This window comes from Staurois parvus, unplaced genomic scaffold, assembly GCF_062004578.1.
Source record: "Staurois parvus isolate SC_StPar_1 unplaced genomic scaffold, SC_StPar_1.0 ptg000170l, whole genome shotgun sequence".
NCBI lineage: Eukaryota > Metazoa > Chordata > Amphibia > Anura > Ranidae > Staurois > Staurois parvus.
This window is the reverse complement of record NW_028317966.1, coordinates 5,893,215-5,921,130: the sequence shown is the minus strand read 5'-3', so window position 1 is coordinate 5,921,130 and position 27,916 is coordinate 5,893,215. Positions and strand designations below refer to the sequence as shown.

Here is a 27,916-nt window from a genome sequence, read left to right as displayed (position 1 = left end):
ATATGATAAGTGGCAGTGCTGGGGGGAGGGTGTAATCAGTGGCAGTGCTAGGGGGGTTGGTGGAGATGAGATGAGTGACAGTGCTTGGGGGATGGGATGAGTGGCAGTGCGTGGGGGGATGGGATCAGTGGCAGTGCTGGGGGTGGGTATGATCAGTGGCAGTGCTGAGGGGGATGGGATCAGTGGCAGTGCTGGGGGGATGAAATGAGTGGCAGTGCTGGGGGGACAGGATCAGTGGCATTACTTTGGGGATGGGATCTGTGGCAGTGCTGGGGGGGGATGTGATCAGTGGCAGTGCTTGGGGGGATGGGATCAATGGCAGTGCTGGGTGCGGATGGGATCAGCGACACTCACTTTCTGTTAACTGTCAGTCAGTGTCCACTTAGTTCCCCCTGCCTGCATGTGGGAGAGGGGGAGAGAAAGAGAGAGGGGGGTGAGAGAAATATGGGGAAGAGAGAGGGGGGAGAGAGAGGGAGAAGGTGAATGAGAGAGAGAAAGGGGGGGTGAGAGAGGAGGGATGAAAGAGACAGGGAGGTGATAGGGGGTGAGAGAGAGGAGGGTGAGAAAGATGGGGGTGAGAGTGGGGGTGTGAGAGAGGGATGACGAGAGAGAGAGGTAGGTTAGAGGGGTGGTACAAGAGGGGGGTATGAGAGAGGGAGGTATGGTGTTACAGAGGGGGGTGTGAGAGAGTGACAGTGAAAGAGAGGGGGGGAGAAGGGGGTTAGAGAGAGAGGGGGGGTGAGAGAGGGGAGCTGAGAGGGAAGATGAGAAAAGGGGGATGAGAGGGTGGGTGAAATGGGGTGCACCTGTTGTCTATTGATAATGAATAGTACTGTGGTTACTTATTTTGCTCTGTCTGCCCCCTGATAAAGGGGCCTTTGGGTCCCTAAAAAGTCAGTTTTTTCCTGTATTAGATTAGTAAATTGTCTACTTGAATTTCACCTTATGTGCAGGCTTTTTCTGCATTTTGAAATGTTAAACAATTTATCAGGTAAAGCAGGTGGGCACCAAGACTTAACTTTCTCTGGTGGGCCCCAGTGCTCCAGTCCAATGCTGGATCTAGAACAGTACCTACCAATATTTCTAGATTATATATTTATATATATATAGATATTATATATCTAGATTATAGACCTTAAAAGTATATAGAAAGACACACATCCATACAGGATCAGTGGGAATATTCATTTATTTAATTTAATTTAATCAACAGAATAAGCATTGCTACATGTTTATTAGGACTGTGCTGCATGAAATCCAGTGTGGTTTTCACTTCTTGCCTCCTCCACAGCCTTTGCTCTGATGGCCAGAATCTAGAAAAAGAAAGACAATTTTAAGGTGTTTTGTAAGCAGTGACAGACTGTGGACATTATATTTAATGTACAATAAACCAGTGAGCAGTACATCTCATTAATAGTATTCTTTTAGTTAGAATTAGATATATTCATATCCTCCATTATGGGGTGTTTGTTAAATGCAGCCTGAGTGTGTCTCCCAGCACTGTGGAAACAGCCTGTCACCCTTCCCATCTCACTATGGCTGTCAAAAATCAATGAGATTGAACATATGGAACACCTCACGACCTCTTTCTACCAGAAGGAGGAGACATTTTGTGATAAGTGGTATCCATGGTTGATCTTTTCCTATTCAGACGCCTACCAGGACTTAATGGGTTCTCAGATGCAGGAAGCCTTTCGGGTAATCCTACCTTTCTTCTGGCTCTTGCACAGCTTAGCTCAACCTAGGTGGCTACAGTTTGGCCTCAATCTGTTTCTTTTGGCATCCTTTGCAGGTCTTGGCTTTCCTTCTCCCTGGAACACCCCCCTTCTCCTCCCCTCCCCCTCTTTTTTTCTCTATTTCTTCTCCTTTGTATAATTTACTTTTACTCTCATAAAAATTTGCAAAAAAATGTTTTGTTTTTTTTAGGCAAAAGGCAGTGGGATTGCCTTTCCCGTAGGCAGCCAGCAGTGGACTCTGGTATGTTTCTCATTGAGACCTTTATCTTTCTTAATCTGTTGTGCTACTCATTCTCAATTGAGGTCCAAATGTTTATTTTTGAGGTTTTGGATCTTTGGAATTTCCACTGTTTGATTATACTTGTTGCACTCTCATATGTTCCCTCAGCTGTGTCTGGGCTGCCTTGAGATTATTACTATGATTGTTTACTGAAACTGTTTACCCATGCCTTTTGAAAAATAAAGAATAAAAACAAACATTTTAGAACTGTAATCCCTATATCCAAGTCACAACTGCTATACAATAAATCCATATGAACTTATAGCATGGTAAGATGTATAATTACGTAATGTAGATATCACTGACTGAGATACAGTATAGACACAACTGCCATTTTGTTTTTTTTAATCCAACTGTTTTTTTTTTTACTTAGGGAGCTTGCCTAGGAATTTAAAACAGGGATGTGTAAACTGCAGCAGCTGCTTAAACCAATGAAGCCAAATCAGAGCAGAAAGTATAAAAACACTTGAAAGTCTTTAATGTACAGCAATAATAAGGGAACTAAATAATGATGTATAAAAGCATACTGTATTTGGTGACCCTTTATGCAAGTAACACCAATCACAAATTTCCTAATAATACATAAATATTACTTGATTTGTTACCCCCACTACCACCTTGATCATAGGAACCACCACAGTTGCCACCACAATAATAAGTCAGAAATGCAAAATATTTTTATCATTAAGACTGAAAAACATTACAAGCATTAATTTGGATAGCAATTTACCAGATTTGTCACCACCATGTCCACCTTTCTCCTGGCCATGTCCACCATCACCGCCTCCTATGATGTAAAATATGTTGGTTTTCAAAAGACAAATATAAAAGTGCCACAGTGCATGGAAGTCTATTTATTACCATCATTATTTAAGATTGTTACATGTTATTAAAATGTTAAAGTGAACCTGATCTGTTCTAAAATGTTTCTATGGTAACAACTGTGAGGAGGTGTAGGCAGCTCTCCTAGGTTGTAAGCTCTAATGAGCAGGGCTCTTTGTTTCCTCTTGTACCAAACTATATTGTAAATGTAATGTATACCTTCATTTTGTAAATATAGGCACCACATTGTACCTGTTCCTGTGGTACTATGCCAGTCATTAAAGAGTCCCTAAAAATTAGAAACAATGGCTTTGAAATGACAGAGCTCAATTCTTTAAGGACCCGTGGGTGTATGCCATCCGGTCCAGGTGCTCTATTCACCTTTATTCTTTCTAAATATTTCTGGATCGTATCAATTGTGAACCAATGTGAATCATCTGGAGCTGTGTCAATACCATGCTCATTATGGACAAGAGCTCCCCCATACTCCCTTGTATACACAGAGCTAAAGAAGGTATTTAATAAATTTGCCTTCTCTTTGTTCCCAGTCACTCACTCTAGATTATTTTGTGAAGGGCCTACATGCTCGGACCTTTTTACCATTAATATATTTGAAGAATTTTTGGGGGTTTGTCTTGCTATCTTTTACAATCTGTCGTTCGTTTTCAATTTTTGTGGCCTTGATTTCCTTTTTACATATTCTGTTATATTCTTTGTAATGTTTAAATGACGATAACGTTCCTTCATTTTTATATTTACTAAAAGCACTTTTCTTATTATCTATAGCTTTTTTAACTTTGTCCGTAAGCCACATAGGTTTGATTTTTAGCCGTTTAAACTTGTTGCCCATGGTAATATATTTTGCAGTGTGTTCAACATGCAATCTTTTTGAAAAACTCCCATTTTTGTGTTGTGTTCAACGATGCCAATATTCCCTCACAGTCTGGAGAGCAGCTCTCAGCCTTGGAAAATTAGCTCTTTTAAAGTTGAGTGTTTTTATTTTCCCCGTGTGTGCTTGTTGTTTACAGCTAACAATAAATGAAATCATGTTATGGTCACTGCTACCCAGATGTTCTTTTATATGGACATTAGTAATAAGCTCTGCATGGTTTGAGATTACCAGGTCTAGCAGAGCATCATTCCTAGTTGGGGCCTCTATGAACTGCACTGTACTGTAAAATTGTGCATGTGTTAAGCTGGCCATAAGCTGGCATTGTGTACTTCAGCATGTGCTGACCCCACTCTGCCATTTTACATGACCTACCACTTTGTGGTTGAGTTGTTCTTGTTCCCAGTTGCTTCCACTTTGTTATAATACCACTAACAGTGGACCGTGGAATATTTAGCAGCAAGGAAATTTCATGGATGGAGTTAATGCACAGGTGGCAACCTATCATGGTACCACACTTGAATTCACTGAGCTCCTGAGAGCGACCCTTTCTTTCACAAGTGTTTGTAGAAGCAGTCAGCATGCCTAGGTGCTAAATTTTATACACCTGTGGCCATGGAACATCTGAATCCAATGAGTTGGAGGTGTGTCCCAATACCTTTGGCAATATAGCATATTTGGTGACCCTTTGTGCAAGTAATACCAATCACAAATTTCTTAATAACCCATAAAGATTACCTGATTTGTGTCCCCCACTACCACCTTTATCAGAAGAACCACCACAGCCGCCTCCTAAATGAGAAAATGAGCATATGTATTAGTGGCTTTATTACCTACATTTTATGAATGTCACAATATTAAGTCAGAAATGCAAAATGTTTTTTCTCATGGATTTTGTATCATTAAGACTGAAAAAACATTACAAGTAATAACTTGAATAGCAATTTACCAGATTTGTCGTCACCATGTCCACCTTTCCCCTGGCCATGTCCACCATCACCGCCTCCTATGATGTAAAATATGTTGTTTTTCATAAATTATTATAAAAGTGCCACAGTGTATGGAAGTCTATTTATTATCATCATTATTTAAGATTGTTACATGTTATTAACATGTTAAAGTGAACCTGATCTTTTCTAAAATGTTTCTATGGTAACAGCTGTGAGGAAGTGTAGGCAGCTTGTGGTGTCTCTTTGTGCATGTGTTAAGCTGGCTATAAGCTGGCACTGTGCGCTTCAGCATGAGCTGACCCCGCTCTGTCATTTTACATGGCCTACCACTTCATGGCTGAGTTGCTGTTGTTCCCAGTTGCTTCCACTTTGTTATAATACCACTAACAGTTGACCGTGGAATATTTAGTAGCAAGGAAATGTCACGGATGGATTTATTACAAAGGTGGCAACCTATGACAGTACCAAGCTTGAATTCACTGAGCTCCTGAGAGTGACCAATTATTTCACAAATGTTTGTAGAAGCAGTCTGCATACCTAGGTGCTTGATTTTATACACCTGTGTCCATGGAGGTGATTGGAACACCTGAATCCAATGATTTGTAGGGGTGTCCCAATACTTTTGGCAATATAGTGTTTTTGGTGACCCTTTATGCAAGTAATACCAATCACAAATTTCCTAATAACACACAAATATTACCTGATTTGTGTCCCCCACTACCACCTTTATCAGAGGAACCACCACAGCCGCCTCCTAAATGTGAAAATGAGCATGTGTATTAGTGGCTTTATTACCTACGTTTTATGAATGTCATAATATTAAGTCATAAATGCAAAATGTTTTTTCTCGTGGACTTTTATCATTAAGACTGAAAAAAACATTACAAGTAATAACTTGAATAGCAATTTACCAGATTTGTCGTCACCATGTCCACCTTTCTCCTGGCCATGTCCACCTTTCTCCTGGCCATGTCCACCTTTCTCCTGGCCATGTCCACCTTTCTCCTGGCCATGTCCACCTTTCTCCTGGCCATGTCCACCATCACCGCCTCCTATGATGTAAAATATGTTGGTTTTCAAAATACAAATATAAAAGTGCCACAGTGCATTGAAGTCTATTTATTACCATCATTAGTTACGATTGTTACATGTTAGTAACATGTTAAAGTGAACCTGAACTGTTCTGAAATGTTTCTATGGTAACAGCTGTGAGGAGGTGTAGGCAGCTTGTGGTGCCCCTTTGTGCAATTGTTAAGCTGGCCAAACACTAGTAGGATTACATTCAAAATGTTTTGCTTGAAGAAGGTTAGTTTGATTTTCTAATTGTTAGGGTGGTCAAATTAACATTCATTTTGACCACAGTGATGAGGAAATTCAAAAGAACAGGATGGAATTTTTCCTCGAACCAATTAATTTCTAACAGTGGATGTGGTTGTCATTTGGGAAATTCCATTAATTCCAATATTGAATGTTGAAAAAATTTTTAAGTACTTTTAAACAATATTCATCCAGTCATTGAATGTACAAGGAATTTTCATGCGAATGCTTGCATCAATATTCATATGAAAACTCAATACAAAAATCTACTAGTTTGTGACCTGCTTTAGTCCTTAAATCAATCCCTGTATAGCCACATAGATCCTAAGTTCAGGCAGTATGTGGAACCTCAACTTTTCCCCTTGTCTAGATTAACCCCCCTTTCCCCTTGGCCATCAAATTGTGCTGGTCAAATTGGCCATCAAATTGAGTCTTATGTGCTGCCTAGTGGGCCTCCAAGGAGCTCCACAGTGATTGATATGAAGAAAATACAGGTACTGTACTTGCTTACATCACAATGTGCAGTACTTCATCATAGTGTGAATATAAACTTTTGTTGCATTTCCAATTTATTTGTCGTAATTTGTCATCTGTATACGTTTCTCCAAACATACATTATGAAAATGTACATAATACAGGTTTTCTTCTGGTTCTTCAATTATAGTAAACATACATTACCTGACTTGCTGCCACCATGATCACCGTGGTCCTTTGACTGTCCACCGCAATCTCCTAATATGGAATTGTAGGATATTAATCATTAGGTAAGACAAAGAACTGCAACTATATCAAACTCTTTATGAAAACAGTGATGTTGATTTACTATAGTCAACTAGACTGTTTACTTTGCCAGGGAATTTTCACATTTCAAGGCAGAAGGGGAAAGGCAAGGGAGAAAATACACATTGCAAAGAATCCCCAATTGTGTGGAAAAAATATATATTTTTGCTTGTACATGATTGGATGGTAGAAGTCAGCAGAGTTTCCCTTGTAAAGTGAAGAGCCTATTTACCTTTAGTAAATCATTCCCTATATATCATACATTTGGAGTTAAAGTGATACTATTTATTGGTTAACTCAAGAAATGAAAGAAGGCCTGATACTGGTATTATGACTTTTATCATGAAAACATGTTCTGTCTCTATAATAGAAGTTTCAGATGGCTTTCCTGCATCTAATAACAAGTCTTAAAGACTTTAGTAACATTGCAACCTATTAGTATTATCATCATTATAATTTTATTTAATCACCTTTGGAACAAAACACATTGCTGCGGTTCATGGACTCACTTGGGCAACATGGCATGTCTCTTACCTAGCTAAGATCTATGATGACACTGCTGTGGCTTAGGTAACATGACATTGTTGTCATTTAAAGCAGAGTTTATTATTTTCAGTTTATAGTTTGTAAACCCTTACAAAGACATAAGCTGGTGCCAAAACACCACTGTATTTGGACCCTCCTCTCCACTATAGAAGAACCCCACATTGGATATATGTTTAAAAATTAATGACTAAAGACAAGGTTACCAGATGATGGACCTATCACTCCATAAAGGTTCCAGGGCATGCTAGGACTAGATGTACTCAAGGCAACTGTGGACCTTATGTGTGTGCACCCAGTGCATACATATACCCTACCCTGCATCAAATACTGCATGACAAATGTATGGATTACTTTTCTTTTTAAAAAAAAAACAGTACTGGCTTCTATTGCTCCAAATTCATTGTAAATTAAGTGGGTTTTTTCTCCACAGAGCTTTTAATTAAGTATGTTTGTTCAAAATAGTTACAGCTGGATTGTGTGATCATATATCTCTTTAGATTTATGCATAGACATTTCCCTCAGCATATCTTGTTTACTGTAAAACCTAGCCAAGCATTTACCTCCTTTGCCTCCTCCGCTGGAACCATGCTCTTGGCCATGTCCGGCTCCACCACCTTAAATGAATTTGTAGGAGAATGGATTGCTTTATACTCTGGAACACTTTATGCAATTTATTTACATGGTTTCATAAATAACTGAATAACAGTCAGATTGTGCATGTTCCTATTTAGGCTGGCCATAGATTTTTTTCAGTCAGCCTGCAGACTGATTGAAGAAAGGCACACAAATTCCCCCATCCACACAAGTAAGGGAAATGAAGGAACGTTCCATGATCTGTCATTGTATTCTGACAGCAGGTCTTCTCTGCTGTCAGATTTCAATGATCAGCGCTGATCGACAAAAGTTTTCTAACATTTCCATTCAACAGAACTTCTGGCAGGCCAGAATGGCCATACTTAGTCCCTGCTGAACCGGCTGAAATTTGATCCATCTATGGCCTGCTTCACTGTCCATCTTAGAGGGTTCTCTGCTGTTAAAGCACTTGGATTTATTTGATATTAACTGCACTGGGCTTCTTATCTTTTAAAAGTGCATGTACATGTCAAGACCAGGCCTTCTCAAGGCATGTTACTTGTGAGGAAAGAATATTAACTACCGTAGTTGGTGACATTTTTGAAGAACTTCCAATACTGGATTTTCTGATTGTAACTTTACATAAGATAAACTGCTTTTTATCCAGACAATCCTCAAATTATGATATATATATTCATCAGTTGCTGCTGGATTTTTTCATTCTTGCATAATTTCTATTGTACTGATCTATCTTTTTTTACCTATCAAGAAAGTTCTCATTAGTGGATGATTCATGATTATCAAAAATATAAGGAGGCTTTGGTATTCGCTCAACATTCTTTTTTAACTGACAGCTCTAGAAGGATGTCAAAAGAAAACAATCTATACAATTGATAATTTTTTTGAAGTGCAGTATGGTTGTAAATGTGTAGATGGTGGTATGTGAATAATTATAAAACTGAGTGATACACAAAGTCTTACCTGATTTACCACCACCGCTCTTATCTTGTCCCCATCCAGAATCACCTCCTGCATTAGAAAGAGCAAACAGAAGGATGGACTATTTGAAGCATTCATTGTGTCAGCAAATTTGAACTTATTGATGGTGCAAGGCAAATTTATTGTGTAATCTCTATCAACTGACATTGCATGCATGCATTTTGTAAACTGAAAAAATATTTATAACATACAATTGAGACACTGATCTGCTGAGGCTCATCAGAAATATCTTGCTATAGTAGTAAACTGGGACATACACCAATAACACAATTTACAAAAATGCAATAAAAAATAATATATACAGAGTATACTGTTATGCTGTGCGTGCATACACAGTAGCTATATATATATATATATTTTTTTTCTAAATTATTATTTATTTATTATATGCCTTGCATGAAAAATAACTGCATATTTGTGTAATCATTTAATATTTACAAGTCAGACATTCTATGTGTTATCATTATTATTCTTCTCTGCATATCCCAACACAGTATTTACCTGATTTACCTCCTCCCTGTTCATGGCTTTGTCCGCATCCACCACCTTAAAGAAAAGAGTGGCAGATGGGCTACTATATAATCTCGAGTACATTCGAAAATTCACATGGCTTCAGAGAGAATTGATTAAAGTCTATTGTTTACAAGCTGAAAGATATCTATAGATTTTGGATGACCATCTTCATCTGTTGTTTTTGGCTGGATAAAGTCACAATCTATTGTCTATGACCTGAAATGCATTGCCTGCAAAGTCTTGTAGGGGGAATTTGTGGTAAAACTGGATAGGAAACCCTGTCCAATTGCTATTTTTTATAAGCAGGTGCAAAAGGTATCTGCAGTTGACCCTTCCCACAGGCTAAACAGATAATTAGAAAAAAAAAAGATACTAGAATGTATCATCTAATTAACTCCTTCTTTCAATTTTCCCCTCAGTTATTGTTTTCTGCAATTTATTTTTGTATACCATTAATATTTAATTCCATTTCCAACTTTTTTAGTTTGCCATTTTTCAGTATTACATAAAATGTTCAAACCTTTGCCATGCTTTGTAGCAGAAACATAATTTTAGTGTAATTTTAAAAGGGACATATTATTGAATAAAAGACATTTTTTAATGAACACTGGTCAAAAAAAAGTACTTTTTCAACACTTTTTTGTCTATAGATTACATTGAAAATAAAAATAGCTGTGGAATACTTTTTTTTACCAAATATTTTTTAACCACATATAAGCTTAATTTTCTGTGTGGACAACACAGAAAACATCATCATAATGTATTTACAGAAAACATTTGGAGATCCCATTTAATGAAGTACATGGCTGCTTGCTAATATTGATTAAATATTGGATTTGTTACCTCCATGTGAGCCTTGACTCTGGGACTGATGTCCTCCTCCAGCTGTTTTAGATGTAGAAAATATCATTGTTACTGCATGCAAGTGAAAGCTACATACATTTTCAGATGTATGCTATATACATATCTCACACCAGTTAATATGACCATGATATATATATATATTGTCCTGCAGCACCTCCTTAAAAAAAAAAACAATAATTATCTATAAAACTATACATTAGCTTACTTAAAAAAAAATCTATATAATATTTAATCAAGTGTCGCTAATTTTTGTTGTGGTACAAACAGTGGTTAACTGTGATTATTTATTTAAAAAAAAACATTCCATGTAGCAGATGGTTTGGCATTTACTTTAAAGTGACATTAAAGTTGACTTTAAAGTTGAATTTGGGAAGATCTTTAAAAAATATTCATTAATCTAAAATCATATTTAGAAATCACCAGCCTAAACTTTTATTGTGTCTTGTGTTATTGGGTCACCAGGGCAAGAAGTGACAGTGGTTGGAAATTGTAACAAAGCAGCTGCCCCCTGTTCACATAGAAGGGAAAAGTTGCCTGCTATTTAAAAATGTTTTTTTTGCTGTTGTCTCTGTCCCCATTGACTTAAGGCTATACCTGCTTAATTAAAAAAAAATATATATATATATTATGGTATATTAGGAAAAATTGCAACTTACAATATTTGATAACTAAGAAAGGGGTCATAAAACATTTCACTCCAAAACTTGGTAGGGAAACATCATCATAATGTATTAACAGAAAAGATTTGGAGATCCCATTTTATGGTGTACATGGCTACTTGCTAATATTGATTAAATATTGGATTTGTTACCTCCATGTGAGCTTTGACTCTGGGACTGATGTCCTCCACCTTTTTTAGATGTAGAAAATATAATTGTTACTGCATGCAAGTTAAAGCTACAAACATTTTCAGATGTATGCTATATACATATCTCACACCAGTTAATATGACCATGATATATATATATATATATTGTCCTGCAACACCTCCTTAGAATAAAAAAACAATAATTATCTATAAAACTATACATTAGCTTACTTAAAAAAAGAGATCTATATAATATATAATCAAGTGTTGTTCATTTTTGTTGTGGTACAAACAGTGGTTAACTGTGATTATTTATTTAAAAAAAAATATTCCATGTAGCAGATGGTTTGGCATTTACTTTAAAGTGACATTAAAGTTGACTTTAAAGTTGAATTCGGGAAGATCTTTAAAAAACATTAATGAATCTAAAATCATATTTAAAAATCACCAGCGTAAATGTTTATTGTGTCTTGTGTTATTGTGTCACCAGGGCAAGAAGTGACAGTGGTTGGAAATTGTAACAAAGCAGCTGCCCCCTGTTCACATAGAAGGGAAAAGTTGCCTGCTGTTTAAAAATGTTTTTTTCCTGTTGTCTCTGTCCCCATTGACTTAAGGCTATACCTACTTAATTAAAAAAAAAGGTTATGGTATATTAGGAAAAATTGCAACTTACAATATTTGATAACTAAGAAAGGGGTCATAAAACATTTCACTCCAAAACTAGGTAGGGAAAAGTAACTTGTCAACTGGGGAGCAGCTGGTGGTGCATCAATTTTTTTAATTTATAAACAACTAAAAGCCACAAAAAAGGATCTAAAAGGGAATATGCGGCCCATAAAACAACATTTTGATTGGCTTGCCTTCAACTTTTTAACATGGTCATGTGTAGATGGTTTTGGTTTCTATTAAATATTTATATGTGCATTTACCGCTTCAGGATTTTAAACGTAGGAAATACCGGTACATCTTGAACAGACTTCAAAGTTTCTAGAATGTATAATCTAATTATCTCCTTCTTTCCCTTTTCCCCTCAGCTCTTGTTTTCTGCAATTTTATTTTTTTTTTGTATACCATTAATATTTAATTCTATTTTCAACTTTTTTAGTTTGCCATTTTTTCAGTATTACATAAAATGTACAAACCTTTGCCATGCTTTATAGCAGAAACATAATTTTAGTGTAATTTTAAAAGGGACATATTATTGAATAAAAGGCATTTTTTTAATGAACACTGATAAAAAAAAGGTCTTTTCAACACCTTATTGTCTATAGATTACATTGAAAATAAAAATAGCTGTGGAATACTTTTTAGCAAAAACTATTTAACCACATATAAGCTTAATTTTCTGTGTGGACAACACAGAAAACATCATCATAATGTATTTACAGGAAAGATTTGGAGATCCCGTTTTATGCTGTTCATGGCTACTTGCTAATATTGATTAAATATTGGATTTGTTACCTCCATGTGAGCCTTGACTCTGGGACTGATGTCCTCCACCTTTTTTAGATATAGAAAATATCATTGTTACTGCATGCAAGTTAAAGCTACAAACATTTTCAGATGTATGCTATATACATATCTCACACCAACTAATATGTCCATGATATATATATATTGTCCTGCAACACCTCCTTAGAACAAAAAAACAATAATTATCTATAAAACTATACATTAGCTTACTTAAAAAAAGAGATCTATATAATATATAATTAAGTGTTGTTCATTTTTGTTGTGGTACAAACAGTGGTTAACTGTGATTATTTATTTAAAAAAAAATCATTCCATGTAGCAGATGGTTTGGCATTTACTTTAAAGTGACATTAAAGTTGACTTTAAAGTTGAATTCGGGAAGATCTTTAAAAAACATTCATGAATCTAAAATCATATTTAGAAATCACCAGCGTAAACTTTTATTGTGTCTTGTGTTATTGTGCCACCAGGGCAAGAAGTGACAGTGGTTGGAAACTGTAACAAAGCAGCTGCCCCCTGTTCACATAGAAGGGAAAAGTTGCCTGCTGTTTAAAAATGTTTTTTTGCTGTTGTCTCTGTCCCCATTGACTTAAGGCTATACCTACTTAATTAAAAAAAAAAGGTTATGGTATATTAGGAAAAATTGCAACTTACAATATTTGATAACTAAGAAAGGGGTCATAAAACATTTCACTCCAAAACTAGGTAGGGAAAAGTAACTTGTCAACTGGGGAGCAGCTGGTGGTGCATCAATTTTTTTAATTTATAAACAACTAAAAGCCACAAAAAAGGATCTAAAAGGGAATATGCGGCCCATAAAACACCATTTAGACTTGCTTGCCTTCAACCTTTTAACATGGTCATGTGTAGATGGTTTTGGTTTCTATTAAATATTTATATGTGCATTTACCGCTTCGGGATTTTAAACGTAGGAAATACATCTTGAACAGACTTCAAAGTTTCTAGAATGTATAATCTAATTAACTCCTTCTTTCTCTTTTCCCCTCAGCTCTTGTTTTCTGCAATTTAAATTTTTTTTTTGTATACCATTAATATTTAATTCCATTTTCAACTTTTTTAGTTTGCCATTTTTTCAGTATTACATAAAATATGCAAACCTTTGCCATGCTTTGTAGCAGAAACATAATTTTAGTGTAATTTTAAAATGGACATATTATTGAATAAAAGACATTTTTTTAATGAACACTGGTAAAAAAAAGTACTTTTTCAACACTTTTTTGTCTATAGATTACATTGAAAGTAAAAATAGCTATGGAATACCTTTTAGCTATTAAACTATTTAACCACATATAAGCTTAATTTTCTGTGTGGACAACACAGAAAACATCATCATAATGTATTTACAGAAAAAATTTGGAGATCCCATTTTATGGTGTACATGGCTACTTGCTAATATTGATTAAATATTGGATTTGTTACCTCCATGTGAGCCTTGACTCTGGGACTGATGTCCTCCTCCAGCTGTTTTAGATGTAGAAAATATCATTGTTACTGCACGCAAGTTAAAGCTACATACATTTTCAGATGTTAGCTTCACTATTGTATTTCCCAAGTTATAGCAATTTCATACAAAATGTAACAGCAATGGTAATGGCAAAGCATCTGTTGATTAAGTTCTAGAGAAAGAAGTGCCTGGGTGGCATGCCAAGTCTCCTGGCCTTTATGTCCCATGAGGCATTGCAAGGTTGAGAGTCACAAGCATGACTCCCAAAGGAAGATTAATGAAGGGACTTGTAGTTTTGCAACAGCTGGATAGCCGCCAGTTTGACACTCCTGGTTTAGTATAACTGTAGCTCTTACCAGTTATGAACAGTTTGTTTTTTTGTTTTGTTCATCCAATTTAGTATGTTCTTCACAGTAACAACATTGGTTTCATTAAGCTCTTTAGACAGACCCTGTTTTTTGCCTACTCTGATTTTACTGAGATAAGTACACTTCATAAATGACCATAGATATGTATCTTCATTTTTTCACATACTAGTTTTGGGCCAAAAGCTTTTCACGGTATATTATTAAATTTTAGTATAAAGCACTTAATACGTCTATCCTTAGAAATGTTAGACTGCTTTGGGCAGTTGACTTTTTGACATGTATAATGCCTAGATATATTTAATCTAAATAAAAATTCTATAAAAAAATAGAAAATATTGGTACTTACAGCTTTGGCATCCACTGTGCTTGTCATCGCTGCTGTGAGACAGACTCTGGCTGTGTTGGCTTTGTCCTCCTTTCTTAGCTCCTGACATGATTATTCTGTGTTTTGCAAAACTTAAATGTACAAAAGCGGTGTAACAAATGGATTATGTCTTCTCTGCCAGAGAAGGTCCCTTTTATACTTCTTTGTTGCTGTACATGCTATTGGGTGTCTTTCCATTGGCTGCTCTGAGTGTAATTCCCTGTTTAAATTTACAAGAGTAATATGTATAATTTAATAGTCATTCAGTACTACAAGTATATACGTGTAGCTTCTACTCAGGGTGTTTCCAATGATTGAGCTTTACTCAGAATGTTATAAAACACATCATAGGAGGCAGCTTCATTATTTATTGAAGAGTCATATAAACAACTGTTTTACAGTGACTTAGAACGTTATAATTTCTACTGCTGAACCTAAACTTTATTTAGGATAATAATATAGTGTATTAAGAGTGTTAACATGTAAGCAGCTATTTAATGCAACATTTATTATTTTACCTGAATATACGTATTCTAAAGGTAAGATCGAGTAAATCTTTATGGTAGTGACAATTTCTTAAAGAGGAATTCCAGGTATGGAGGATATTTTTACAAAGTTACATTGATCTTGCTTGGACCAATGTAATTACGCATATATCATACCTGTGGGATCATACTGGAAGCTGAAAATCACTGTTATAGGCAGAGCTACTAAAATGCTTCTGGGTTCCATGCCAAGTGGCTGCCCTGCTGCATTGTGAACTAGACATGTGCAGTTCGTTTCGTTCCTACTCGCATTTCGGACGAATGTTATTGTTATTAGGAGATTTGGATGTATCCGAATAACGAATTACAAAAATAACAAATTTAAAGGAATCCGAAATAACAAAATTAAATTAGGTCGAAATTCAATTAGAAAACAAATTCGAATTCGAAAACAAAATCTAACAAACCTTTTTGAAAACAAATTTAAACCAGAGCTCCACCCAAAAGGGGAAGTTCTGCTTTGAGGACTGGTCCCCCGCTCCCCGATATCTTTCGAATGTTTTTCAAATTCGGTTGAAATCTTTTCGATTACAAACGACTTTTCGAATTTTGTTGAATTTCGAATACGAATGACTTTTCAAATTTGGTCGAACTGTTTTTAAATTGAATTTGAATACGAATTACCAAAACGAATCCTGAAAACGAATTGAACAAATTTACCGAATCCAACTGCACTAAATTTGTTATATTTCGAAACAAAACCAATTTTTTGTTTTCCACATGTCTATTGTGAACGTCACCTGCCCAGTATGGGCACCATTCAGAGAATTAATTTTTCCTAATGAATGCAAAACATTCTCAGATTGGACAAGATGAAGAGTGTGGCATCACCTCCCCGCCTCTTTACCTCGTCCATTCAGATAACGCTTTGCATTCAGTTAAGAAAATGCAACATAATTCCTGAAGCTCTGAAATCTGAACTCAACCTGGATTACATTTAGTTTACATTTAGTTTAGTATTAAAATAGGTATAGACTCCAGAGAGAGAGAAAGATATCATGTTCCCCCTGTACAAGTCATTAGTAAGACCTCATCTGGAATATGCAGTTAAGTTTTGGGCACCAATTCACAAAAAGAACATTGGGGAACTGGAGAAAGTACAGAGAAGGGCAACCAAACTGTTAAGAAGCATGGAGGAGCTCAGCTATGAGGAAAGATTAGAGGAACTGAATTTATTCTCTCTTATGAAGAGGAAATTAAGGGGGGGATATGATCAACATGCATAAATGCATCAGTGATTCATATAGTGAGCTTGGTGTAGTTATTCACCCTGAGGTCATCACAAAGGACAAGGGGGCACACTTTACGTCTGGAGGAAAAGAAACGTAATCTCCAAACACGGAAAGGTTTCTTCACAGTGAGAGCTGTGAAAATGTGGAATAGACTCCCTCAAGAGTTGGTTCTGGCCGGCTCAGTGGATTGCTTTAAAAAAGGCCTGGATTCTTTCTCAGATACACAGAATATAACTGGATACTAACATTTATAGGTAAAGTTGATCCAGGGAATATCAGATTGACTCTCAGGGGATCAGGCAGGAATTTTTTCCCTGCATGAGCAATTTGGATCATGCTTTGCTGGTTTTTTTTTGCTTTCCTCTGGATCAACTGTGTGTATAAGATTATAACTTGTGTTTTTGGGGGTTTTTATGGTTGAACTGGATAGAGTTTAGTCTTTTTTTCAGCCAGACTAATTATGTAACTAAAGAACTGTGTATCATAAACCATTCCATTTTTTATTTTTCCTAAAACACTATTTTAACTTTTTTTTTTTTTTTGCACCCTATCACTGCTAAGCTCCTCCAGCTTCTTTCAGACACTTCCAGCCTACATGCACTCACTACTGCATCAGCTGCACATCATTGCCCAGTACCAGCTTACTGATAGTGACAACAATGGGACATACCAGGGCAATGTGTGTCAACACAGATGCATAAGGGGTGCATGTGTGTTAGGGTAATTAGGTAACAGGAGCACAACTGGGAGCCAGTTGGTACCCCATTACAGAAAGTGCCTGAACAAAGACTTTCATGGTAGGGTCACCAGGTATTTTTTAGTGCAAGGTGCAGATTTAAAAAGTATGAAAACAACCTGGTTGCTGTCAGAGTCGGTTCACGCTATAGAAACATATTCCAGATGCGTTCCGGATGGTTTCTGCATGTGAGTTTTTGATGCATTTTTGATGTGTTTTTGATGCTTTCCGGTTCACTTTTTCCCCCTCTCTTTTTCTTCAATTTAAATAGGGACATGTGCATTCCAGTGCATTTATGCTGCGTTCTGGTGCAGTTTTTATGAATTTTACCCCATTCCAGTACAGTTCCGAGCAGGAAAAATGCAGCCTGTTCTACTTTTTTTTTTCTGCAACTGGAACGCACTAGAACTGCAAGCACTGATGTGAACTATGACACTGACAACCATATGACCTACTTTCTGTGTGTTTTGGATGTAGCTATAAGTACAAGATGACCTTAGGGGTCCAGCTCTATTTTTCCGCTTTCCTTAACCAATGAGAACAGCAATGAAAATGTAAGAAAAGCTTTGACTCTTACCCACAATTGTGTAAAACTACAAAAGTGTTGTCTGGTGTTGGGTTTTAGGCTGCATGAGTTTTGTAAAGAACAGGATACCACTTGGTTGTTGAATAATGGGAAACTCCTAATACATCTGGCGTTATTATTTTGCTGCAATCAACCTTCTCATTTCCCCATCACACACTGCTTTTTTTTGTAACGTTTTACCTTTGTTTTAAGTCAGGGGTGGGAGTCAACAGACAGTTTTGCATTTACAGAACAAGCAGCCACAGTTAGCAGACCGATTAAATCTTTGAGTAGGAATCATTGTTCTATGGCTATTATTCTTAGATTTTAGTCATAGGGAAGTTGATTGTGCCTTCATGTCAAGCTACCATTAAAGTGTTTTCAAAGAGCTGCATGTCACACCATTAACTAAACATTAAAGCCCCGTACACATGATGAGAATATTGGACGAATGATTGTCCTTTTTTTTTTGCATGCTAGTCTCATGTGGAAAGTGAAGAGGTTTCTAAAGTTATGAAAATTCTTTTACAACTGAAAGAAAATTCGAAAGTGATGTAATGTATTTGTATTGTATTTTGGGATGAAAACTGTATTATTAACTGCTTCCCAACCGCAATGTACTGTGGCAGGGCAGCAGCTACAGGCAAAGCGATGTACCCGTACGTTGCTCTGGCTGTACCAACCCAAGGGGGTGCTGCGCACCCAAGCGGGCGTGCAACGCTCCCTCACTGCGACTGCTGTGTAATGCACACACAGCAGAATGAAGATCCCGGTAAACGGGGCCCGGTGATTATGTGATTGCTATGCGATCAATCAATCTCTTTCATAACAGCTCTGCTTCTCTTCCTAGTGAGCTGTGATTGGTCCACAGCTGTCACATGATACATGGGGCCAATCACAGCACCCTGTACCTGTACAATGTACAATGGTAACATTGTACTATTCTGATAAAAGTATTTAAAAAAAATAAAAGTAAAAGAAAATTTAAAAATACCATACTGAGAATTTTTTTTTTAATTACTTGCCAGCAGCAGCTCTTGGCAAAGCGACGTAATCTTGCGTTGCTTCCTATTTTGGGGTGTGAACGCCCCTGTGTAGGTCCAGGGAGAGAAGATAGAACACGGCACTGAGTAAAAGCACTACATTTTACACACACACATTCGATTAGCACATTTAACCATTTGAACTCCCCTATTAACCCTTTGATCACCTCGTCACCCAGCCAGTGCCATTAGTACAGTGTCAGTATATACTGTAGAATTTTTCACTGATCACTGTATTACTGCCACTAGCAACATCAGATAGCTTCTGGGTCAGTTTTTGTGCCCCTCCCAATCAGGGTCAGCTAGCGATAGATTTCCCGCACACTATCTCACTCACACTATAGGTCACTGATCACTGCCATTACTAGTATAGTGTTTGTACAGATAAATATATTGATTACGTACAGAACTATACTAAAACCTCCTTTGTATAGTGTCCCCAAAAATGCAGAGTTAGCAGGAGCAGCCACATTCAGTGAAAGCATTAGCGTTTAGCCCCCCCACTGTTTGTCACAGAAGATTTGTACCAAACGATTGTGAGCCAAGGCAATTTATACGCACAACAATACATCGCCGCCCACCCAAATTCAGCTCTTGCCAGACAATTCGCATGGAAATCTATCACGGTTTCTGAATTTAAAACTTTTTTGGGTCTTACATTCAACATGGGCATTACAAAAAATAATGAATTGTAGTCATATTGGTCCACAGACCTGATTCATCATATGCCCATGTTCTCTGCTGTTACATAAATGCCCAACATGGGCCAGCAATGTATTGGCATGTCGCTGGACTTTGAGTGGTTACACCGGGATGATGTCTGCAGCTACAGGCATCATCCTGGTATAGTTTTTTTCAGCTGGTGGTCAGCTTTCATGTAAAAGTAATCATAGTGGCCAATTAGCTGCTGCATAATTTTTACAAGCAGCGGGATGGGATACCCCCTCCTGCTGCCTTCCGCAGTTTTCTTGGGCTCTCCAGTCCCACAGGGGAATCCGAGAATGCAGCTGGCAGATTCACTGCTTGACTGTAGAGCTGATCAGAGACCAGAATGACACCAATCTTCTCTATAGTCTAAGGAATCGAAAGCTACAAGCATTTCATTTCTTCAGTTTCACAGGATATAAACATTATATCCTTTATATCCTTAGGATATAAACTAATCTCACTATTGGTGAGATTAGATAATGTAAGGGCAGAGGAGATATCTAGAGTCTAATAGACCCTAGATTTCTCAAAAAAGAATACCTGTGAATACCTATTGCAGTCAGAGGGGATATTTACATTCCCTGTGATAGCAAAAAAACTGATTAAAAAAAAAGAAAAAAAAAGAAAGGGACAGTGTAAAAGTAATTAAAAAAAGCAAAATAATGAAAAAACCCACAAAAAACCCTTGCCCCCCTGTGCACGTGTTGACCCCGTGACGGTATGTAAACTGCGGTTGTACCATGCATGTGAGGTATCACCGGGAATGTCAGATCGTGGGAAGTAATTCTAGCACTAGACCTCATGTGTAAATATAAATTGGTGACCTGTAAAGGCTTTTAAAGTGTTGCCTATCGATAATAAAAAAGTAATTTGTTGCCATTGCACCGGCATGCGCAATTTTATGTTTAAATATTTTTTATTGAGTTTTAAACAGGGTACAACAGGATAAGATAAATCGGTTCATATTCATACAGTATAATCAGCATAGTACAGGTCTTTGAATTTTAGTACAGTAGAAGTGTACATAAGTCAGTTGCATGTGATTATCAAACCGAACACTGACAATCAAGTATGGTGTATGATGTAGAACCTTGAGAGAGTATGGCATGGGTAGAGGAGGATGGGGCAGCACACTGTTTAAGTAATTAGCACTTCCGCCTGGCAGTACTAGGATCGTTGGTTCGAATCCCAAGCACGGCACCACCTGCCTGGAGTTTGCATGTTCTCCCTGTGCCTGCGTGGGTTTCCTCCGGTACTCCGGTTTCCTCCTACACCCCAAAGACATGCTGAGAGGTGAATTGGCTCCTGTCTAAATTGGCCCTAGTATGTGTATGTATGAATGTGAGTTAGGGACCTTAGATTGTACGTACCTTGAGGGTTAGGGACTGATGTGAATGTACAATATATATGTAAAGCGCTGCGTAAATTGACGGTGCTATATAAGTACCTGAAATAAAAATAAATAAAAAAATAAAATAGGGGAAGGAGGGTGGTGATGGGTTAAGGTCTAGTAATCTAAACAGATTGAACATTAGGAGGAATGAACTGTATACCAGTCAGGATATTGTTAATGAATTGTATTTTGTAGTTATGGGCTATCAGCATTGGACTGTAAAATTTGGATTGAATGACCACATTGACCAGGTATATTTAAATTTGGGATAGGAAAAGTTATTGAGGGCAAATTTTTTTTCCATTTTGCATTGGAAATTTAAATCATTAATCAACATAGTGAGAGATGGTGTAGTCATAGAGTTCCATAATTTAGTGATATTATTTTTTGCTGCATATAGTATGTGGATTATTATAGTGCGTAAGTCATGGGGGAGTTTTTCTACTTCTAAGTGTAATAGTGCTATGGTGGGGTTAGGACTAATTTGTCTCCCAGCTACTTCAGAGATTAGATGAAAAACACTGTTCCAGAAGGATCTAATGGATTTGCAGGACCACATTATGTGGAACAAGGCTCCTGGATCCCCACATTGTCACCAGTAAAGTGTAAAATGGATAGAATAATGATAGTCTAGTGGGGCTTAAGTATCATTGATGGAGATTTTTTAGATATGATTCCCAATGTGTACTGCAATGTAAGGATTTATAAGTAAGAGTAAGTTTATTGCCATATTTGTTCAGTAATAGGTGTGGATAAAAGTCTTTCCCAGTTTAGTGTGGAGGATGTTTGTTAACTAAATCTCATATTAGATAGGTATGAGTAGAAAATGGACATGCCTTTACCTGGGTATTTAGAGTTGTTAAAGAATTGGTGAGCACTGTGTGGGAGAGAAGTAGTTGGGGTTAGGTTATTATGTTGTATACAATGGGTGATCCTCGTATGCGTAAAGCGTTCTGTGATGGGTAGGGAGAATTGGTTTTGGAGGGTATGAAAAGAAGTTAGTGTGTTTTTGTAAAGAGATATATTAAGGTCCGGATGTCCAGCTTTGTTACCTAAGGAGTACTACTTTGCTTTTATTTTTATAAGATTGAGCTCATATTTGTATAATAGTAGGAAGCGTAGTTTGTTCTTGTCTGCTGTCAGGGATACAGAGTTTTTGGGGGTTGGATTTTTTTTGTTTAATTATTCTTTGAGATTAATAAAGGTAAGGAGCTGTTCGATTTGATGCCTCTTCTGTTTATTAATCTGGGAGTTCAGTTTAATGAGAACTCCTCTCATATATGCCTTGTATGTTGACCATAGTGTGGTGGTAGAGATATCGGATGTGTCATTTATATCAAAAAACATCTTATGTGTTTCTAAGATAGTATCCCTATGTTTGGAATCTTTTAGTATTGTTGAGTTTAATCTCCATAATTGAGCTAGTGGCACCTGTTGTTGATTGCCTATGGTGATTGTAATTGGGGCATTGTCTGACCATGTTATTGTTCCGATTGTAGATGATGTGATGTGTTGTACAGTGCACTTGTCTGTGAGGAATAGGTAGATTCTGGAGTATGAAATTTGTGATGGAGAATAGTAAGAATAATCTTTTTCTGCCCCATGTTGACATCTCCAGATGTCTTATAGATCTTTAGTATGTAGGAAGTGGTTCAGTGATTGGTTAGATGGGCGTTTGCCTGATGATGAGTCAAGTTGAATATTTCCTACGGTGTTGAAGTCTCCTCCTATGATTAGGTGGCCCTGTTTGAAAGGAACGTAAGTTGTTGAGTTTCTTGCAGAATCGGATTTGGTTGGAGTTTTGTCCATATACATTGACCAGGGTGTATGGAGTATCATTGAGCTTGCATATAAGGATGTGGAAATGGCCTTGAGGATCTGCTGATCCAGAGATGAGTTGGAAATTAAGTGTACTTCTCATAGCTGTGAGGACTCCATTTTTCTTTTTAGAGTTTGCCGTTGAGAATATAGAGGGAAAATGCCTAATAGTGAAGTGGGGAGTTTTGGATATGGCAAAATGCGTTTCTTGGATGAAAAGAATGTCCGCTTACAGTGAGCGAGCTTCCTTCAGGAGTAGTGATCTCTTGTATGGGAAGTTAAGGCCCCTGATGCTATTTTAATCATCATGGGTATGTTTAGTTTGGGGTGTAAAATGGATGAGTCGAGTATCATTTTCAAGGATGAGATTCATTTATTCTTGCACGAAGAGGTATGAATGTTGTCTCAGGAGGATCGGTAAGTTCATGCAGGATCAGGCGTTGTTGGGAGGATTGCCATGGAAGTTGTAGGTGGTATTGGAGTGGTAGAGACTGGTAGAACGAACAGGAAACTTTCAGAGGAAAAAGGTAAAAAAAAGCCTGTAGAACATACAAGCAACATGGGTAGCATTAAATGCTACTATTAAGTGGGGGCAGTCAGACAGGCATGAGTCAGAGAAATTGTCATACCGGTGAGGGTCTTGGAATTTCAGAGTTTCTTCGTAAAGGCCGAAGATCCAACCTTCAATGTTAAGGTAAAAATAGGCATGGACCGGAGGATATTTTTGGAGTTGGTGAAACTCCCTTCATGTCCATACTGCTTCCATCCATTGGGGTCTATTTAAATTGAGAGGATGGTTGTCTGCTGGCAGTATGTTCCATTCCTTCAGGAGCTCTAGGCCTGCTTCAAGGCTTCTGATTGTGAACAATCTTCCTTGTTTTTTGATAGTTTGGTGGGAAATCCCCACTGATATCCTATGGCATTGTTTTGTAGTGCTTTTGTTATGGAGATCAGCTTTTTTCGATTGAGTAGTGTTGTTTTTGATAGGTCAGCAAATAGTTTGATGTTGGCGGGAGATGTAGGAAATGCGGTTGCGTTTCTAGCTGCAGTCATGATTTTTTCTTTCACGTGGTAGAAGTGTATACGTGCCAGTATGTCTCTAGGGACAGAAGCTGGTAAGAATGTTGGTTTAGGGATTCTGTGAGTACGATCTATGGGTAATTCTAGCTCTGTGAGCGAAGGGAGGAGGTGTCTCAGTAATTGTTGTAAGGCACTATGGTGTCTGTGGTGATAGATTCGGGTATGCCTCGAAATTTAATGTTATTCCTCGGAGAATCTTCTAGGTCCGCTAGTTTGTATTTCAATTACTCCAATTCGATTTTATGATCTGCGTGTGCGTCTACGATATCATTGTGGGCTGTGAACATTTTGCTCATCTTGTTTTCAATATGGCGTATGCGTTGATCATGCTCAAACTGCTGTTAAATCATTGTGCATAGATTGTCTTAAAGAAAGAAGTATATTTTTCATAGTAAGTTCTGAAATCGGTTGGTCATTGGCATGGAAAGATTCAATAATGGATTGAGGTGCTGTGACAGACATTAATGGTGAAAAGGAAAATTGTAAGTGAGAGTTATCAGTGTTTTCTATCCAAGGCCTTGATTTTGCAGGACTACTGGTAGAAGGAGACAGGTGGGAGAGGACTCACCCAGGTTTCCTTCATATAATGGTCTTCTGAGCCTGGGGTCCAGAGTGTATGCAGGCTGATCCTCTCTCTGTAGTGAGGGATCATCTGTCATGCAGCCGGCGCCATCTTGGCTGCTTGATGTCTGGGCCGGGAAAAAGATTGTTAACTTCTGGGAGTGCCTGGGTGTTTCCGGTGGTGTATCAAGGCACCGGAGGTACCAGAGGTACCAGGTAGGTATTGCAGGCTGGTGAGTGGGTTTTAGCACGATGGTCGGAGTGGTGCCGATGTGAAGGCTGGAGGTGCGATGGAGCTCTAGTGAAGAGCTGCCATTAATGGAGCTGGCCGGGCATGCGCCCCCATATGCAGCTTTAAACATGTAATTGTTGGTATCTATTTACTAGGTGTAACATCATATTTTATAATTTATCAAACAATTGCGTAATATATTTTGTTTTTATGAATTAAAATTCTATTTTTCCCAAAATATTTGTGTTTGAAAGATCGCTCAGCAGATAATGTGTGATGGAAAAAAATTTCAACACCCACCGTTTTATTCTCTAGGACGTAAAAAACATATATAATGTTTGGGGGTTCAATGTAATTTTCTAGCAAAAAAAAACTGTTTTTTCATGTGAACAAAAAGTGTCAGAAAAGGCTTGGTCTACAAGAGTGGGTAATGTGTGGCATAATCTTCTAATGATGGCCCTGAAATGCCAGGATAGTAGAAGCAACCCCTCCAAATTACCCTTTTTTGGAAAGTAGACACACAAGGTATTTGCTAAGAGGCATGGTGAGTATTTTGCAGATCTCTTTTGTTGCCACATGTTTTTGGAAAATGAAGAAAGAAAGCAAAAATGTATTTTTTCTTTTCTTTATTTTTCTTTTTCAAAAGCCTGCGACAAAATTGATATCTGTAAAGTACTCACCATGCCTCTTTCAAATTCCTTGGGGTGTCTACTTTCTAAAAAGGGGTCATCTGGGGGAGGGGGAAGGGTGTTTGTACTATCCTGGCATTTTAGAGTCTCTGAAACTGTAATATGTAGTGGGGAAGTGATATGAGGAAATATGCCCTTTGAAAGCCTGGAGGTAGTCTTTGGATTTTGGGGGCTTGTATGTAGCTAGGCTGCCAGAAAGTATCTCACATGTGGTTTCCCCATACTCAGTAGAAGTAGAAGAATGTGTTTTGGGGTGTTATTCTACATATACCCATGGCATGCTTGATTAATATATCATTAAAGTGACAACTTTGTGTAAGAAAAAAAATAGAAAAACCTGTCATTTTAAAAAATTTGTGGCAAAAAAATAAAAGGTTTCATGAACTCAAAATGCCTCTCTGCAAAATCCTGGGGATGTCTACTTTCCAAAAAGGGGTCATTTGGGGGTGGGGGTTGTACTGCCCTGGCATTTTAGCACCTCAAGAAATGTGATAAGAAGTCAGAAAGTAAAAGCTACGTAAATTCCAATATATACAGTATACTATAGTTTGTAGACGCTATAACTTTTAAACAAACCAATTAATATGCAAGTATTGAGATTTTTTTTTTACCAAAGACATGTAGCAGAATACATTTTGGCCTAAATGTATAACTAAGGTGGAGTTTATTGGATATTTTTTATAACCAAAAATGAAAAATATTGTTTTATTTCAAAATTGCATGGCAAGACCACTTACTGTTATCTCACATATATATTCTTATTATTATAGCCAAATTTACCTCCCTAACTCCTCCCACAGTTTTTACACTACATAGACAGTAATATACCGAAACGTGCGGATTGTTCCTGATTGGTGTGCTATTACTTTGTGGAACGTTTCGCCAAATGGTTCACGAAATATCGGCGTTTTTGTGGTGAAATTGGTCCCATAGGAATGATGGCGGAATGTTCAAAACTAGAGTGGGAGCTAACAAAAGCTAGAGTGTGAGCTGAAAAATCAGGGCATGATTTCTAAACTGCCATCACTCCCTCAGTTTCAAGCGCACCTACACAAATCTTACATCAAAATGTTCAGCTATCCCTGCTGCCACTGAAAATAGGCCATAGTCCTGATAGTTTTCACAATATGACCATTTGTTTGCACCTCACGCCTCCCATTGACATTCATTGAAACTCCACTCTAGCCACCTCAAATTTGAAGGGCAATTTCTAAATTGCGACTGTGCCTTCATTTTTAATATTTCAGAGACATACTCTGCATCAAAATGTAGGTCTGGGTCTTGTGATTCTCACAATATAAAGCTCTTCGGTGTAAGATTTATAATTTTTTTTTAAACTACATCCATTTGAAGATGGCAACCGCCAGTGAAGTGAGCAAGTTGGAGCAGTTTGTTTTTAACCGGTCTTCTCTGCCCTTGCTGTAGAGTGAGTTGCTATAGGAACCCAAGTGTGTGAGCAGGCAGCAGAGTGACAAGCCACTCCACCCAGTTACTCCACCCACTCCAGTTGTAGACTAATGGTGGAGGCAAGAACATTTCACACAATTTCCCCAGAAATTGTAGCTTTTCTAGTTATTTTTTGTATTTCTATTACTGACCTTTTTCCCTTGGTCAGTACTCTTCCCGATTGGTTCTCACTATTTATCTTCACTAGTTTTTATAAGGCAATATTGGATGTCACTTTCAGATATCTGGGAGCACATATACACCATATGATATTAAGGGAAGTTTTTTTCACATTTCCGTTGTACACTATATCGCACTGACCATTTTTGTTGGTCAGTCCATGGCTTGTTTTCTTTCTGTTTTCTTTAGTTCTATAGTACTACATATGTGTGGTTTACAGAGGTATCCCTAGGGTTGGTGTCACCCGGTGTGGTAACACTTGGTGACACCCCCTCCGACAATCCCTGCAGAATGGATCGGATCTACGGATTGAGCATAATGGATCGGACTCCGATCCATTATGCTCAATCCAGAGATCTGGTCCATCCTGTGGGGATCGTCGGCTTTCTTTACAACTTACCTTTTCTTGGAGCAGGTTTGGGACAACTGCGCATGTCACGGTTTCAGGCACGATCAATCGATGATAGCAATAGTTCTATCATCGATTGATCGTGCCTGAAACCGGGACATGTGCAGTTGCTTCAGGGGGACATATCTACATGGGAGACACATCTTGCCGATACAACGGTGTCACTCCGCAGGATCGTCCGCATGCAACCTATACGGGGTGACACCTGACCCGCTCCAAGAAAAGGTAAGTTGTAAAGAAAGCCGATGATCCCCGCAGGATGGATCGGATCCATCCTGCGGGGATCATCGGCTTGCTTTACAGCTTACCTTTTTGTGGAGCGGGTCTGGTGTCACCCCGTGCGGTCGGTGTCACCCGGTGCGGACCGCACCCCCCGCACCTGCCTCGGGACGCCACTGGTGGTTCAATATGTTCACTTGTTTTAACCATTACTGAGATACACTGTATAATATGTTTCATATATATGGATGAAGTGAATTTTTGGGATAGCGCTACACTATTTTGTTTTCAATAGAATAGAATGGTATAGAGC

At 37.8% G+C, this 27,916-nt stretch overlaps 1 protein-coding gene across 4 annotated transcripts; it reads right to left on the bottom strand.

Annotated features, from left to right (window-relative positions):
• Positions 1-1,171: 1,171 nt before the first annotated feature.
• Positions 1,172-14,886, bottom strand: LOC149462716 (uncharacterized). 4 transcript variants are annotated; one of them, XM_089676503.1, is made up of 15 exons: positions 14,730-14,886; positions 13,991-14,032; positions 12,539-12,577; positions 11,081-11,119; positions 10,249-10,290; positions 9,394-9,438; positions 8,875-8,922; positions 7,881-7,934; positions 6,673-6,726; positions 5,589-5,729; positions 5,378-5,431; positions 4,677-4,733; positions 4,466-4,519; positions 2,747-2,803; positions 1,172-1,313 (listed from the first exon to the last, which is right to left on the bottom strand). In XM_089676503.1, the coding sequence occupies exons 1-15, from the start codon at positions 14,754-14,756 to the stop codon at positions 1,236-1,238; spliced, it is 831 nt and encodes a 276-aa protein (XP_089532629.1). In that variant the 5' UTR covers positions 14,757-14,886; the 3' UTR covers positions 1,172-1,235. The 4 variants fall into 4 exon arrangements, with proteins under 4 accessions (XP_089532629.1, XP_089532631.1, XP_089532630.1 ...); XM_089676505.1 differs by lacking the exon at positions 9,394-9,438; XM_089676504.1 differs by lacking the exon at positions 12,539-12,577.
• Positions 14,887-27,916: the final 13,030 nt, after the last annotated feature.

What these genes read in the sequence shown, in the direction of transcription:
- LOC149462716 (XM_089676503.1), bottom strand. Translation starts at nt 14,756, where the DNA reads ATGACAAGCACAGTGGATGCCAAAGCT. An exon ending in GAGCGGTGGTGGTAAATCAG is followed by an intron (nt 7,935 to 8,874) that starts GTAAGACTTTGT and finishes AATTCATTTAAG; the next exon opens with GTGGTGGAGCCGGACATGGC. An exon ending in CAGCGGAGGAGGCAAAGGAG is followed by an intron (nt 6,727 to 7,880) that starts GTAAATGCTTGG and finishes ATTCCATATTAG; the next exon opens with GAGATTGCGGTGGACAGTCA.